Source organism: Phoxinus phoxinus (assembly GCF_949152265.1).
Source record: "Phoxinus phoxinus genome assembly, chromosome: 6".
Lineage (NCBI taxonomy): Eukaryota > Metazoa > Chordata > Actinopteri > Cypriniformes > Leuciscidae > Phoxinus > Phoxinus phoxinus.
The window spans coordinates 7,503,308-7,519,739 of NC_136881.1; the positions used below are offsets into that span (position 1 = coordinate 7,503,308).

At 38.0% G+C, this 16,432-nt stretch overlaps 2 protein-coding genes across 3 annotated transcripts; one reads left to right on the top strand and one right to left on the bottom strand.

Annotated features, from left to right (window-relative positions):
* The first annotated feature begins 606 nt into the window (after positions 1-606).
* On the top strand, positions 607-6,432 carry cacng3a (calcium channel, voltage-dependent, gamma subunit 3a). Of its 2 annotated transcripts, none has more exons than XM_079615625.1 (4): positions 607-1,213; positions 2,523-2,643; positions 3,325-3,465; positions 4,671-6,432. In XM_079615625.1, the coding sequence occupies exons 1-4, from the start codon at positions 1,139-1,141 to the stop codon at positions 5,423-5,425; spliced, it is 1,092 nt and encodes a 363-aa protein (XP_079471751.1). In that variant the 5' UTR covers positions 607-1,138; the 3' UTR covers positions 5,426-6,432. The 2 variants fall into 2 exon arrangements, with proteins under 2 accessions (XP_079471751.1, XP_079471750.1); XM_079615624.1 differs by having other exon boundaries at positions 613-1,213; positions 2,560-2,643.
* Positions 6,433-6,750: 318 nt separating this feature from the next.
* LOC307000202 (uncharacterized protein) lies at positions 6,751-14,437 on the bottom strand. Its single transcript, XM_079615623.1, has 11 exons — positions 14,153-14,437; positions 13,473-13,826; positions 10,384-12,642; positions 10,191-10,261; positions 9,658-9,716; positions 9,242-9,393; positions 8,684-8,843; positions 8,284-8,475; positions 7,826-8,047; positions 7,114-7,270; positions 6,751-7,041 (listed from the first exon to the last, which is right to left on the bottom strand). The coding sequence occupies exons 1-11, from the start codon at positions 14,193-14,195 to the stop codon at positions 6,967-6,969; spliced, it is 3,744 nt and encodes a 1,247-aa protein (XP_079471749.1). The 5' UTR covers positions 14,196-14,437; the 3' UTR covers positions 6,751-6,966.
* Positions 14,438-16,432: the final 1,995 nt, after the last annotated feature.

Below are 16,432 nucleotides of genomic sequence, written 5' to 3' on the forward strand. Positions count from 1 at the left end.
ATATAGCAGTCATTGTAGTAAGTCGTCATTGGGACACAAATAGTTTCCTGAGAATAAAAGTATTTAAAAAAGCAGCCAGCGACTGTATATTAGGAAACAGTCAGGCTTAACATTATCATTCATGTTACATTCAACATGACCATTAGAATTTTTACATAAGCAGAATACTGAAAAATTATGCTACAAAGTAGCAACTTAGCAATGAATACCTTAAAAAATAGCAGTGCCCATTTATATTGTTACAATCATTTTATCATATTTGTATGCAATTTTATTATTTTTTATAAGATGTACATAACATTTTTGTTTTAAAAAATTGTCTGCGAGGACTAAAACTAATTCAATTTAAGGTGGTCTAAAAAAAGAGAGAAAATTAAACATCAGTTAAATATATGCGTTAAAACGTGTTGCTATTAACGTGTCGCCCACGCAAAAAAAAAAAAAAAAGAAGTCCTACCCACTTCATTTTTTACAGTTTTAAAATGATGTTAAGTTAATTTGCTAGCTAGTGCATGCTCTTCTTTAGCCTACAGATGCTCTTTTACATTGCGTAACTTTGCACTATATCGAGCGCAAAGTAAGAGGCGGTGCTTTACATTCACGAGCACGAACAGAGACCCACCAGAAACTCGACCAAAACCACCTTAGCATGTTCCACAGGAATGCGCACACTTCAGTCATGGGCAAACTTCACTTATCTGAGGGAATACGGAGGAAATCTGACATCACCGCAATGACTTTTGGGAGAAAGTTATTCTTGGAGTTGATTTTTGATGTGTAAGGTAAGTTTGGAGCGTCAAAATGAGGATTTACCCACTTGAAGGAGATAATCCCGAATTATCTCTCTCACTTAACGCGTAAAAGTGCACAGCGTGAGGGACGCGTGCCAAAACTTCACTGACATGTTCGCTGACATGTGAGAGTTCATTAACACCAATGAATTTCCTTGTGGATACGCCGGTCGTGGCCCTCACGAGTGTACACTGATGCCAGAGAAACACGATGAAGGTGTGTAACCGTGGAGTGCAGATGCTCCTCACCACGGCGGGGGCTTTCGCGGCCTTCAGCCTGATGACCATCGCGGTGGGCACCGACTACTGGCTGTACTCGCGTGGAGTCTGCAGAACCAAGAGCGTCAATGACAATGACACGAACCGAAAGAATGAAGAGGTACTTACGCACTCGGGGCTCTGGAGACAGTGCTGCATGGAAGGTACAAAACTGCTTTTTACTGCATGTTTATGTGGATGTTACCTATTATATGTTTAGGTAATATTTCTAACATGATAATAATTTCCAGCTAAAACACCTTACCACTATAGTTTTTGTTGCAATACAACTGTGGTGTATTGGAAAAAAAATTGGTATTCATCAAATTAATGAATTAAATGACAGAAAGGTTATGAAACCTTCATGCAGTGATTGGTTGAGATTTAATGGTTGGTTTAATTTAATGTACTGAATAATTTAAATATTCTATAACACTTTGTTTTACTCTTATATAGTGTCATTGTTAGTAATAACTATAAATTATGCATGATTACATGCAACTAACCCTAACCCCGAACCAAACCCTTATCCTAACTAACCCTATACATGAAGTTACTTAATATTACTCAGTACTTAAATGTACAATTACAGTGACAAAGATACTTTCAAATGAAGTGTAATGAAGTTTTACCATGTTTTTTAGATGTTCCATGCTAGTATCATGCTAATCTTTGAAGTATTTTGGATTACTCATGAATATAGTAAACACTACTCAATATTCTCTATTACAGATCTATTATTCTATACAATCTCTCACTTTTTTTTGTAATGTGTTGGGTATAAATGTATCAAAGTTGGAGCAGAAACAAACCCCTTTCCTGTAGGATGATTTATTTATTTCATTATTGATTTAATTATTTTTACTTTCTCTCACAATGCGCCTTCCTCTAGTTTCGACCCATCTCTCACACCCTACTCTCTGACCTATATCAGTTCAACGTCAATTCTTTTAATGGAATGTGTAATGAAGCGTTCACTCTGTTAAAAGGGCATCAAAGTGGCAGCGTTCACTTTACGTGAGTGAATGCGAGAGCGAGTATGAGATGTTTATGATGAGTAGACAGTCATGAAAGATGGTTGGCACAGACCACACACTTTCTAGATTCAATTATGCACACATCAACAGAAATACAGCTCCTAAACATATGTGGCATCTTCCTCACACAATAACACGTACCGCCATGTGGTAACCATTTTGTTGATTTTGTTGTTGCACATAACAACTAAAAAGAGCAATGGAGACCCACTTTTTAAATCAATGCCTCTTTAATCAGCTTAGTTCATGATATTTGATATGTGGAATGACACGAGAAACTGTGTTTAAAAGAGAAATAGAGTGTTTGCCTGTCTGTGTGTTTTGAGAATGACTAATTAGATGGGAGGATATTGATATTGTTAATGATTTGATAGCATTAGTCCAATCATGTGGAAAATGGCATTGGCCATTAACTGACGCATGTGTGACTGTGAAGGCGTCTGGATGTGTGTGTGTGTGTGTGTTTCTTACAGGCATGTTTATTGGGGTTTGTAAAAGCATTGATCATTTCTCAGAGGACGCAGATTATGAACAAGATGCTGCGGAATATCTACTACGTGAGTATCTGCAAATGCTTGACATTCAGTTACAGGTCAAACACATGCAATAAAAAACATATAATACAAATAACACTTAAAACTCTATAGTGCCCACTTAAATACCAGTTACTGGAGTTATCGTCACTGTTAAAAGTGGTTAAAATATGAAAATGATGGATTCTGAAGACATTTTTCATATTCACTGTAAAAACAAAACCTCCAATGCATGAAGGAGATCCCATATTGAGTCATTATGATTTTACATTAGTTATTTAAAAAATCATAGCAACATTTGACTTTCAGTTCAATTATTCGCAACAAGGTAGCACTTTATTTTACAGTGACCTTGTTACACGTTACATTTAGTTACTGTAGTAATAACTATAAAATATGCATAATTACATGCAACTAACCCTAAGCCAAACCCCAATCCTATTTCTAACATGTAGTTAATTAATATTACACTGTACCTAAATGCATAATTACACTGTAACATGGACACCTTAAATAAAGTGTAACCCACAACAAATACTGACTTTAGATCAGAGACACTTTATGTACTTGTGTGTGAAAAGAAATAATATGGCAAAAATATATACAATCAGTTACGCATACACTTTTGTTGTGTGTGTGTGTGTGTGTGTGTGTGTGTGTGTGTGTGTGTGTGTGTGTGTGTGTGTGTGTGTGTGTGCGTGGCAGGTGCTGTGCGTGCCTCTAGTCTTTTCCCTATAATGAGTGTGGGACTGCTGTTCATTGGTGGAGTGTGTGTAGCCGCCAGCGAGTTCTACAAGAGCCGACACAACGTCATCCTGTGTGCAGGCATCTTTTTTGTTTCAGCTGGTATGTCCATGCACATATATAGACTTTTACATAGTTCTTTAAATAAGTATGCATCATAGATGTTATTTTCAAATACATATAAATATGAATATATCTGTATGTGTCAATCACAGGGTGAGCCACTCCAATAGCAGCCTATTGAAAGGTCAAGATTTTGCAATATTTGTAGCTTTTTAGCCTTTGACCAGTAGGTGGCACTGTAACCAAATTTATGGCAATGACATGGAAGCTAATTTCTGCCACATGCAACACAAAATATCATGCTTTAGTAAATCATAACAGACCCTAAACAAAGCTCTCACGCAGTGAAAACTATATCGCGGAGCAAATAGGACACTGACAACGCGTCAACAGACAAGTCAGAATTACTTTTAGTATGAAACAAAGTCTTAGCTTTCAAATTTTGTAAATTTTTAAGAAACTTTAAACAATAAATACCATTTTGTTGCTCTTTGTGTCATGACTGATTGCTGTAGCGCCTCAGTTCCAGCAGCACGTGAACCGATAATCTCTTCCTATAGTTCTAGCACGAAATAAACATGAATGAACATCAGAAGTTATGTTGTTTCAACCGCGGAAAGACACTCCATTTTTCAAGTTCATGTTAACCGACGCGAACTCTCCAGTCTGGTTTGTTTGTTGGACAAAATGGCAGATTCACAGATATGATTTGTGAGATCGCTTGTCAATCAAACTCCTGGAGAAGGGTGAATTAAGAAAAGTCATAATAATGGCATAAAGAGTAGAAATTATGAGATAAAAAGTCAAATATGACAAAAGGTAAAAATTATGACAAAGGTCATTGACAAAACCACTTATGACAAAAAGTTAAAATAATGATAAAACGTAATTGTCATAAAAATTAGATTTGATTGAACTTTTCATTTCATAATTATGACTTATTTTCCCCACAATTTTGACTTTTATCTCATAATTATGACTTAATATCTCATAATTTATTCTCTTTATGTCATAGTTATGATTTACCGAGGCATGATTTGATTCTGGGTCCCCCTCTGTACTGTGGATATCATGTCCAGTACCCCCTCTCTGATAAGGGCCCCTTTAATCATCCTAACATGATAACTTCTACTGACATTTAGCTTACTTCTAGGCACATTTTTGAACAAATATGTCCATTGAAACAGTCCACCGACGTGGATTGCAGCAAAAGAAGAACAACTGATCGCATGTTTTTCTTTCAGGTCTCAGCAACATCATTGGCATTATCGTGTACATCTCGTCCAACGCTGGCGACCCCAACCAGAGCGAGTCCAAGCGCAGTCACTGGTACGGCTGGAGCTTCTACTGCGGTGCTCTTTCCTTCATCATAGCAGAGACTGTGGGGGTCCTGACCGTGCACCTGTTCATCGACACGCACCGTGTGTTGAGAGCGCGTTCGCATCGCACTCTCCAAACCAGCACGCATTCCCTGCAGCATCGCTCGAGCAGCTACCGTTCCCGCTACCGCTGGAGGCAGGGTCAAAACCGCTCGTCTGACTCCCGGTCTCGCGAGCCCTCCCCTGCCCGGCAAGGGAACGACCTTGGGCTGTACGCCCTGGGACGCGGGCTTGCACCCACAGCTACTCACGCGCTCGCGCACAACTCCCTCAGCACTGGCCATGGTTTTGCACATTTTCACAACTCTGTCATTGCTAACAACAGCTTTGTAAATCGTCAGAACTCTGTGAAATCGGAAAGAGGGCTTCCGCACATACAGAACTCGCTGAGCACCGAGAAAGGGTTTGTGTCACCAAATGCACACGGACAAAATTCCGTCAAGCCGGAAAATGGAGTCATGCTGTCGCAGAACTATAAGCTCAACTCAGTGAACGCCAGTAAAAGCCCAGTGCACGCGCATAATTCTGGGAATGACATTGCACACATGCAAAATGCTGTAAAAGAGCCCTCATATGTGTCTCAGAGTGGCACTGCGACAAGAAGAACAACTCCAGTGTGAAATGAAATGCTGCTGCTATTTGAAAAGCTATATGAAAGATCTGAGTGAAGATTAGCTATGACATTCACTGAATATGTGCATATTATTTGCTTTTAGCTTTATGTACTAAATTAAGGTGGCAATTAATTGGTGCTGTTTATTGACCCTCTGCTGTACCTTGTCCTTGGATGTTTTTTTTCGGATGCAATACTCACAATGGCCACATGAGCAGCAAAGTGCATCTGTCATGTCAAACAGAAACTGTCAGTATTGGTTCATCCACCATTTCTAGATCCGTATGTATCGTAAAATCAATCCAGTAAAAACATAATGCATGACTCTCAAGTCAGTGCTGAGACATCTGCAAATTCCCGCCAGTGGTAAAACTTAATGTAAGGATGTTTTTAAGTCATAAAACACAAACTGGTAATGTATGCTAGTGTTTGGTAACTGTTCAAATTTGTATTATCCTCAAAAGCTAAATTCTCAGTGCAGTATAGTAGCAAGTTGCATTCGGTCTTTGGTGTAAATTTTAGGTGTCTATTGGATTGGGTGATTTAACAGACAATTTTATACAAATTAACTGACAACACAATTGATAGGACAGATGGCCTGGAGCAACGGGGTTTAAGTGGATTGATTTTAGACTCAATGAGGACAGAACAGGATGGTGACATTAGTGTCTGGCCTGTGACACACATGACTATGACTGAACCTTGAACCCATGTTTTTGCATATTAGCCAATCGGAAAACGTAGAAGCGTCTCACTGCCTCAGTCATTTCACATGTCTGGGTTCTCTAACTCCAGGGTTGTTGTCACACATCGGAAAGCAGAGTGGAAGTGTTGCGAAATATTCTCAAAAACACATTTTTGTTTAAAGATTTTTGTTTTTTTAATATGAAAAACAATAAAAAGGTACCGCATTTTATTTCAATTAGCACTTACGAAAAAGTTAATGTACACTACCTCTTAAAAATGTGGGGTTGGTGGGATTTAAAGAATTCTCTAATGCTCAACAAGGCTGCATTTATTTGATCAAAAATACAGTAAAAACAGTCATATTGTGAAACATTGGTACAATTTATAAAGAACTGTTTTATGTTGTAATCCATTTAAGCTGTAATTTATTCCTGTGATGCAAAGCTGAATTTTCTGCATCATTATTCCAGTCTTCAGTGTCACATGATCCTTCAGAAATCATTCTATTATGCTGGTTTGCTGCTCAAGAAACATTTATTATGTTCAATGTGAAAAACAAATGTGCTGCTTAATTTTTTTGTGGAAACTGATTCATTATAAAGTTCAAAAGAACAATTTAATGTGTTCTTGATAAATAAAAGTATGAAAAAACCTTACTGACCCCAACGGTAGTGTACATTTTGCAGAGTACACTAGAAGCAGATTTTTTTTTTGTTTAGAGTTTTTATTAAGATAGATCTATATGGTACAACAATGGTGTATCTTAAACAGATCAAATATTCTCACACAGATGAAATATTCGCACACAGATGAAATATTCTCACACTTGGCCAGAAGTTGTACTGTTTTTCTGAATCTCCGTTAAGCTGTCCAGCTCTTCTCTAAATCTACAAGTTCCATTCCTTCACAGTAAGAGCGAGGACGAGACGCTTTCACCTGGATGATCAGCACAGTTTTGTGTCATTCAACTACAACAATATAGATATAGAGTCTGTATTTGTGTCTTACCGTAGTTGTATTCCTGGTGAGCTGCTGCAGTAAAGGGAATGGCGTCCATTGAATCGGCTCAATCGGCCAGCTACACACTGACAGGTCACTAGCCTTCCCAGAATCCATCACACCATCTGCCAAGCTGCAGTTGCTGAGATCCCAGCCGTACTGAGAACTGTAAGCCCAAACATGCATAGAAAAATCAAGTAAACAACTACTATTTATGTAATATGGTATTTTGGAATATTCACTACTGATCAAATATTGTGGGGGGGGGGGGTGTTGAAAGAAATTAATCGTTTTATTCAGCAAGGGCTCATTAAATTGATCAAAAGCAACAGTAAAGACATTTATAATGTGACGATTCCTATTTCAAATAAATGCTGTTCTTTTAAACTTTCCATTCATCGAAGAATCCTGGAAAAAATTTAGCGTGGTTTCCACAAAAATAGTACGCACTAAATATAAAATATTCTTAAGAACTAAATATTAAATTGATTTCAGAAGTATCATGTGACACTGATGACTATAAACTACATGCAGCCTTGGTCATTTCAAAATCAATACAAATCTTACCAGCCCCAAATTTTTGAGCAGTAGTGTACCTGTAGTGAGCACTGTGATATTGACAGTGTATTTTCAAGATTGCCATCGTATTACATGGCACCGTGTCCAAAAAACAATGGTAAACCATTGTTTATACAATAATATGCAAATAATCTTACGGTACCCATGAGGATATATGGTGTTGATGTGTGTTCCACTTCCATGATATGTGGATACCACAGAAAGAGTGTCATCGTGGTAACAGCAGGTACGATCAAGTGCTCTCAGATGTAGTAATTCATCTGAGCGGGTGAAGGCAGGGTTATCCAACGAGTCCTCAGAGCCTGGCCAGGACCTTCCCCAAAAACGAGCCGAAAGCTCATCAAAGTGATTGAATCTGCGATAACTGTATCCACACATACAGAAGAAGTATATTTAAAATTCACATTTAAGAGTGTCTGTGTGTGTTCACTTGACCCCGTACCTCCCTGTGTCACTTTCAGTGGTGCAATCTCAACCTATGGTTTGTTTTAACTAGCCAATGATTTCCTGCAAACTATTTCCAATAACAAAACCAGGCTACACAACAGATGACTTTATGGGAGTGAGCGTGTGTTTTTAAAATGATTGCACATGTGATACCTGCTGCGTGTTTGTTCCACTTTGGCTTGCATAAGCTTGCTTTTAAAGCGGCGCACTGCGAGATAAGACAGAAGAGCCATGACTGTAGTGACAGCGACCAGTACCCCAAAACACACGCCCACCAAACGCGGTCGGGTCATGTGGAGGTCACAGCGCTGCCCCATAAACCAGTAATCCTCCCCAACAGGACACCTGCAGAAAGACAGAGTTTAGTCAAACCTGCAGGTCACTTCAGCAAGTATTTTGAATTAGTTCTCCTAGAAAGGTGCATTTAAAAGCTATCTATATCCATCAGAAGGTTTCTTTGATAAATGGGAAGATCTTGACCTGCAATGAGGACCAGATTTTATGCCGCAAGTCAAACTACACTGTATGTACTGTAACTGTACATGTAACTTACTGGCAGATAGGCTGTTGCCCGAGGCGATGGACACAGATGCCCTGATGCCTACAGTATTCAGAGTGGCACACAGATGTACATGTGGTATTACTCTTCGAAGAAACACACTGGAACCCAGATGGACATTCAAACAACCATTCACAAACATCTGTCTGCAAACCTGAGAAAGAAAGAAACAGAAAAAATAAAGGTGGGATGAATGTTTGAGATACTATGGAGACCCTAATGGGACATGGTGATGGTAAAAAAAAAAAAAATTAAACAGGAGGGGAAATTATTTTCCAATGCTTTTGCATTCTCTTGAAAAAGTATTGCATTTCCCCGTGAAACTTTGCGGAAATAATATGAGGTGGAAGGAACAAACTATATTTCAGTGATTTTGAGAGCAAATGCAAAGTTTCTCGAGTGACACAAATGTTATGCAAGAGAACGTAAATGTTTTGCGAACAAATGCAAAAAGCATCAAAAAATATATATTTTTTTTAACCATAAAATACAAATAAATGCTAGAGGTATTAAAAAAAGTAACTGGTTAAGATCTAGTTGTTCAACACTCACCTCCCACAGTCATATTTTTGACTCTAACTCCTCCCACTAATATTCCTGGTAGTGGGTTTAACCCCGCCTCCTGTAATAGAGACTCCACCCTTCCCAGCCAGGAGAGCGCTTCCACTGTTTGGAATTGAACTACTGTTTGCAGAACTGGACCACTGATGAAAACACCCATGACAGAGTCAATCAAAAGGAACTTTAAGGAACGCCTTAAGACTGAACATGTAATACACATCGCTGACATTGCTGTTACAAATTAGTGTTTTTGTAGTTTACATCAACAACTTCTTCTCAAAGACTCACTGAATGAAAAGTTTAATCAATGATTACAGTCAAATCTAGTCACTCAGCTAACTCACAGTGACTTCAATGCACATCTCTAAACAGATGAACTGCAATTACAGGCCAGTAAAGCTTTTTACCTGTGCCAGTTCACATGTTGATTCTTAAATCCAGAAAGTCTCTGAAGAAATGTCTCCACCTGCAGGAGCGGATGATTACCAAACATCATTGCAATGCCAATCAAATGTCATCAACCATCCTCTGACATGAATGTGCATCCCGTTCAAAAGTTTGAGGTTAGTAAGACATTTAAAAAAAAAAAACCATTCTGAAAAAATACATTAATTTGGTCAAAACGGACAGTAAAGACATTTATTGAACTTTCTTTTCCTCAAAGAATACAGATTTTTTTTTACCAAGGTTTACACAAAAATATTAAGCACAATTGTTTTCAACATGAGCACCAAATCAGCAGATTAGAATGATTTCTGAAGGATCATGTAACACTGCCGTCATAAAACATAACATAAAACATTTTTTTTATTGTAATAATACTTCTCAATATTACAGATTTTACTGTATTTTTGATCAAATAAATGCAGCCTTCTTAAAAAAAATTATAATACCAAACTTTTGAACAGTAGTGTATATAAAGTAATTCAAATGGTTTCACCTCAGGCAGTCTCAGACTAGGGACATAATCCTCTTCCAGGATGATTTGTAAGAGTACTTGAAATGTTTTCTCTGAAAACAAAACAACAAATGTTTTTCAATAAAACAAAAAAGATCAATTTTCACTCATAAATGTGGAAAAGTGATAAATTAAGAGTCTTGGAGAAAGCAAAATTGACAGAAATGTTTCTCACCCTTGATGATCGCTGGCTGGTCCTCCACTATGAAATAATGCCGTCCGTGTGGCCACTTCCTGTCAAGGCTGGATGCAGTAGAAATGATCTGAGATGTTTGGGTGACTGCTGTGTGAGCTTTTGTTTGAATAAGATAAGAGCTTGTGGTCATGTGTTGGGGAGGTCTGACAGTGCTGGGTTGAGACACTGGAATATGCGTATGGACCCGGGCTGAAGTCGTTTCAGTGGATGTGGCATGTGGATTCATCTGCAGGGTAGTCATCGAAGGTGGGTGAACCGCAGAGGTCTGACTGGTTTCCCAATATGTAGTAGTCGTACTAACAGGTGGGCTTGTTTGAAAGGCATGATCAGTTGTACTGACCTGAGAGATGTGGGGAGCTGTGATGTCAGATGATGAAGTACTCAATGATATGGTAGTGTGGGCAGTAAAGCCATTAGTGTTTTTTGTGGATCCATTATGAATGTCATTAAATGATGATAATCCAAGTGTTGTCTTCGAACTTGTCGCACTAGTCTGAGTAGGACTCGAATGACTTTCACCTACTGTTGGACCACTACTCATCTTGTTGATTTCAGTTGCATCAGAAAATCCCACATTGCTCTGTGTGTTTTCAGAAGATGGAGTTGAATACTGAGTTGTAAACGTGTATATAGGGAATTCAGTATGCATACTTGATTTTGTGTTGGTATTCTGGACTTGTGATGGGGACACTTCAGGTTCCTCTACATCGGTGTGGTTCTCAAATCTCAAATATGTAGTGCTATCTTCAACCTTGAGGTCCGATGTCACGGTAGGACTAATCTGAGGACTTGCAGAACTCGACAAAGAGATTGATGGAGGGTTGGTAATGGGGCTTTCTTGTTCTCCTCGTACTGTAGATGGTAAATACGAGGTGCATGCACGACCGAGACAATCACTTCCAGGTGGTGACTGACCCTCGTCCTCTTCTGGTGTACTAGGACTTTTAGTAGGAGTCAGGTTTGGAGGGATGGTAGTTGGAAAAGTGGTGAAGGCACTGATTTCGTTATTGTTGTGTGCTGTCAGATCAGACGTTGATGCAGATGCGGAACTGGTTTCTTGGGTGCTTGTATTGTGCTGACTTTGGATGGTGTGTGAGATGCGAGTGGTTGATGCTTCCGAAGAAGTTAAAGTTGGAGTTGCAAGTGTGTTTCGTGAAGTATGCATGAACTCTCTTGAGGTTGTTGGCTCATTCTCAGTGGTAAGATTTATTGTCGGCTCACCTATTCCACTTGGAGATGTGGAGTAACCTGAGTATTCAGTTGTGTCACTATCAGAAAATGCTAATGGTTTGGTTTGATTAACGTTTGGGACCTTTGATACTGTAGCAGGCGTAATACGAGTGAGTACTGAATCATCGTAGATTGTTTGATTTTGATTAGTTGACCTTGGAGAGCGATCTGTCCTGTCCATATCCGATGCTATAGGCTGGTCATCATCTGTGACTGTGTTCGAACTCCAAAAAGTTGCATGAAATTGACTCGTTCCGACGTTCTCTGATATTGTAAACACATCCTTTTTTGGGACCGTCACTGTTGTAGCTTTAGCCTTGTAAACAGTGTCACTAAGGAAGTCTTTATGTTTCGAAGTTTTGTCGAATGGCTGAATGTTTAGTGGACTTGCTGTAATAAAGCTGGAAGTCGGAAACATTGAATTTGGATTACCTCTTTTAGCCATTTTAGACTGAATTGTGGTAAATGCATGTGTATATGTGTGCTGTGAGTGTGAACTTCCTTTATGCAATTCAGTGTGTGCAACATCAGTGGTGGCTAAAAGTGCACTTGTTTTTGTCGCAACATCAGTTGCCTGTGTGGCTGTAGTTTGAACAGACAGCAATGGTGATTGTATTTTAGTGGGAGCCAAAGAAGGTTCATGAGACGACCCGATGAGCGTGTTCATGTGTGTGTCAAGGGCAGAGTTGGTGTGCGTATCAAAATAAGAATGTGTGCCAGCGAGTGTGAGGTCGGAGATCCAGGGTCCAGCCGTTTCCTGTCCATTGTTGGTGATTTCCTGCGGAAAGAGGGGTCTGTGCTTATCGGCCAGGTCAGACACACCTCCGCCCTGCCGTATATTCTCGCCCCTGAGAGTGTGTGTTTTGGGGGCTGCATTGCTGCTCACTGGAATGTCTGGGGTGTAGGTTACATCATTTGAGCCACTCGGAGAGGGAGACACTTGGTCAGCGTCAAAGTGGCTGTAAGGAATCAAAGCAAGAGTGTGACTGGCCTCTGACATGTTCCATCCTGAGAAAAAAACACAAGAGATGAATGGAAACAGGAATTATCAGATTATTTAAGACAAGATTCTGGGAAATAAACAAACATACAACGACCTTCTCACTGGGTATTTTTCATACTTTTCACTTACACTACTGTCACATGATCCTTCAGAAATTATTCTAATGCTGATCGGTGCTCAAGAAATGTTTCTTATTATATTATCAATGTTGAAAACAGTTGTGCTGCTTAATATTTTTGTGAAAACAATGATAAGTCTTTGGAATTCTTTGATGAATAGATATTTTCGCAGTTATTTGAAATTCATTGAAACGTTATTGTCACTTTTGATCAATGAATGCTTCCTTGCTGAATAGAGTATTTTTTTCTCTAAAAAATGTAAATCTTGGCTCACCCCAGACTTTTGAATGATAGTGTAAATAACTATTTTAATAAGAAAATATTTTACTCTAATATTTTATTGATGAACCCTGACAAAATACATCAGCATAATAAGAAACTTGTTTCTTTTCTGATGTGCTCATCTGAAGATTAGCAGATTATATGTGTACAAAAAGTACCCCTTACCCAGATGTTACTGTACCATGTCCTTACAGAAAAAATCATGGTATAGTGATGGTAATACTATGGTACTTTTAAATTTACCATGGAATTCATGTAATTTACATGGTATTTACATGGCAATCTATGGTACTTCCTAGAATAACATGGTACAGGTACAAACTTTCGATACTTGGAATTGGCATGATAGTATGTGTCCAAAAAATGTCTAAAAATGTGTTACTATGTCTAAAAACATCATCATACTGTCATGTAAGTGACTTCATTAAACTTACTCAGATGTAATGTGGCAAATGGTTTGTCAGTCCTTCTCAAGCTCCATTCAATGATGGTTCTCCCAGTGCCAGAGAATAACGCCCGCTCCTCTTTTTCATAAATCAGTGTATCCCCATTTCCAAACTGAATCCCAATAGCACCTTTCCCAACAGAAATGACATCTATCCAAACAGTTTGTTTTTTATGTGCATCAATAATCCAAGTGCAGGAAACATCCAACAGTTTTTCAGTGCTTCCGTTGGTTATTCTGTTAAATAAAAGGCTGTCTGGGTGTAAAGAGTACCGGATTGAGCCGCTCCTCTCTCCAAGAATTTGACCGCCACAGTCTTGCCTCAAGTTTAACAACGTGTTACCTACAGAGAAACAACATTATCATCATATTCTTTTTCAATAATTCAGCATTACATGTTTTTATTTAAAAGTTATAGGCCATGAATTTCAGTAGGCTACCATATTTCAAAGTCACAGTATTAACATCTGATACTAGCACTATTGATGGTTCAGTAGTATAGTGAATTTAAAGGTTAGGATGGTTAGATTTTTTGTAGGGATATTATATATAAATCATTTTTTAAAAGAATATAAAATATTGCTAATCGATACATTTGAAATATAAGTTAGGCTAAATATGTCTAGCATTTAAATATCTCCTCGTCTATTAATGAAATGATCTTCTTACCTGGAGCGAAAATAAATAACAAAACAAAGACAAAACGAAACATTTTGCGAGCCAAAACATTCCAGGAAGGAATCCGTCCCCACAGTTAATTCCATAAAGAATATTTTGCTGCTCTAAAATATGACGTAGACAATACTTAAACTAGTCGAAAAGTATGTGTAACGTGGATGAATAGCAGTTTTCAATCTTTAAAAAGACCTTTATAGAAGAGTCAAGTTCATCCTTCAGTCCGCCGCAGAAACTTGAATAGAACTGACTGCAGCTCGCTTTAATGAAGCGCGCGCGTGTGTTTCTGTGAGCGCGCGAGCTCGCCTACCAGGGTGTAGAAAACGGCATCGTGCAAACATATGATTACGATTAGGCATCTTTTTTTGTAAGGGAAAATGGGACGGAAGCGGTTAAAAGTTAAGGGGACAGAAAGAGGAGATTTCAAGATTAGGTTAATGACTCAGGTTGTGTATGTTTATGTCGTGTGAGAGAAAACAGAGAGAGTGTTTGTTTTCGCTCCCCTGACGAGCTCAGCTTGTGCTGTCAATTCAAACTAGAAAATAGATTAACATAGAAGGTCATTCAGAGATCATTCATTGTCAATGTTGAGTCAGTGGCTGTTTGTCTATTTACACGGCAGTTTTTAGGGATTGAATGCACCTTAAAAAAAAGGTAGCCAACTAAGGATGGAATACCATAGGCTATTACCACAATATATTTGTGTGAGGGTAGGCCTACTATCAGGTTTTAAACACTAGTCCACATCAGTTTCGGTAACACAATTTGTGAAGCCAAGTGAAAACTAAAACGTATTTCAAACTCTAACATCATTGCATTTAAAACTTTGCTTAACCATTCCCAAATGCACAGGAATTCTGACACTCACAAACACACAAAAAAGAAGGAAATGCCTGAAGCGTCCCTCCCTGGCTTCTCATCATCACAGTGAGAGGTAGGCCTAAGTTCACAGACATCCACTGACATTAACACAATGGGGGGGAGAAGGGTTTATTACACCTGAACAGGAAACGTGGGCTTATTTAAGTTCAGAAGTGGAAGACAGGAGTGTCTTTTAAATCCAAACCTTTTGAACTTAACATCAACTAAGGTTCTTCTTTCTTTCATTTCTTAAGTCGGAAGATTAAATGTTAACCCAAGTCTGATTTTAGGACAATGCCATATTGCTTATTTATTAAGTCTAGAAAAAGGTTGTATCATGTAAAAAATCTTCTTCTTTTTTTATATGTAATCCTAAATGATAAATTGAAGAATTGATAAAGATTAATTCTCACTGAATTTGTATTCTCTGCATTTTGCTCCTCAAGCAGACTATTTTTACTAATATGTGTACCGGTAATATTGAATAATCTGAAGGAAATACAAGGAGACAGACACATTAGTCCTTTTATGTTCAAGAGCAATTCCTGAAATACACAAACTTTAGAAATGGCATTAAAGGAATCCATGTGCATATGTGAACAAGAATGTGAAAGTATCACTATTTTAAGCCACGCTGCAATAAATGTTAATAGCTTGGTACTATTCAGGGTGTGTGGGTTATAGTGGAAGATTAAATTAGTTTTATTAGCATTTACTTCAGGGGGGTGACGATTAAGTACTGGACACAAAATGTTTCCTAATATGACCCGTTTAAACTCTTGGCTCCAACTCTGGAAAAGTCTTGGGGTACATTTTTAGACTTGGTAAGCATTTCCAGTAGGTGGTGCTGTAACATACCAAATACAACAACTTCTAAATGTGAACTCTTGCAGTTCGTTACCATTCAAAGGTTTGGGGTTAGTAGGTTTTTTGTTTTGTTTTGAAGGACATTAAATACTTGTATTATTCAACAATGATGCATTGAAAAGATAGTAGACAATTATAATCTTATAAAAGATTTCTATTTCAAAAAAAAAAATGTTCTTTTGAATTTCATGTTCTTCAAAGAATCCTGATTTTTTTTTTATCACATTCCTCAAAAATATTAAGCAGCTCAACTGTTTTCAATATAGATAATAACAATAAATGTTTATTGAGCAGCAAATATGCATATTAGAATGATTTCTGAAGGATCATGAGACTGAAGACTGTAATGATGCTGAAAATTCAGCTTTGACATTACAGGAATAAATTACATTTTAATCAAATAAATGCAGTCTTTGTGAGAATAAGAGAATTCTTTCAAAATCATTAAAAATGATTCAACCCTTATCACCCCCAAACTTTTGAACGGTGGTGTACTTCATATTGATACTGAATCTTACAAATACTAAATTGCGATTACATGGTTTA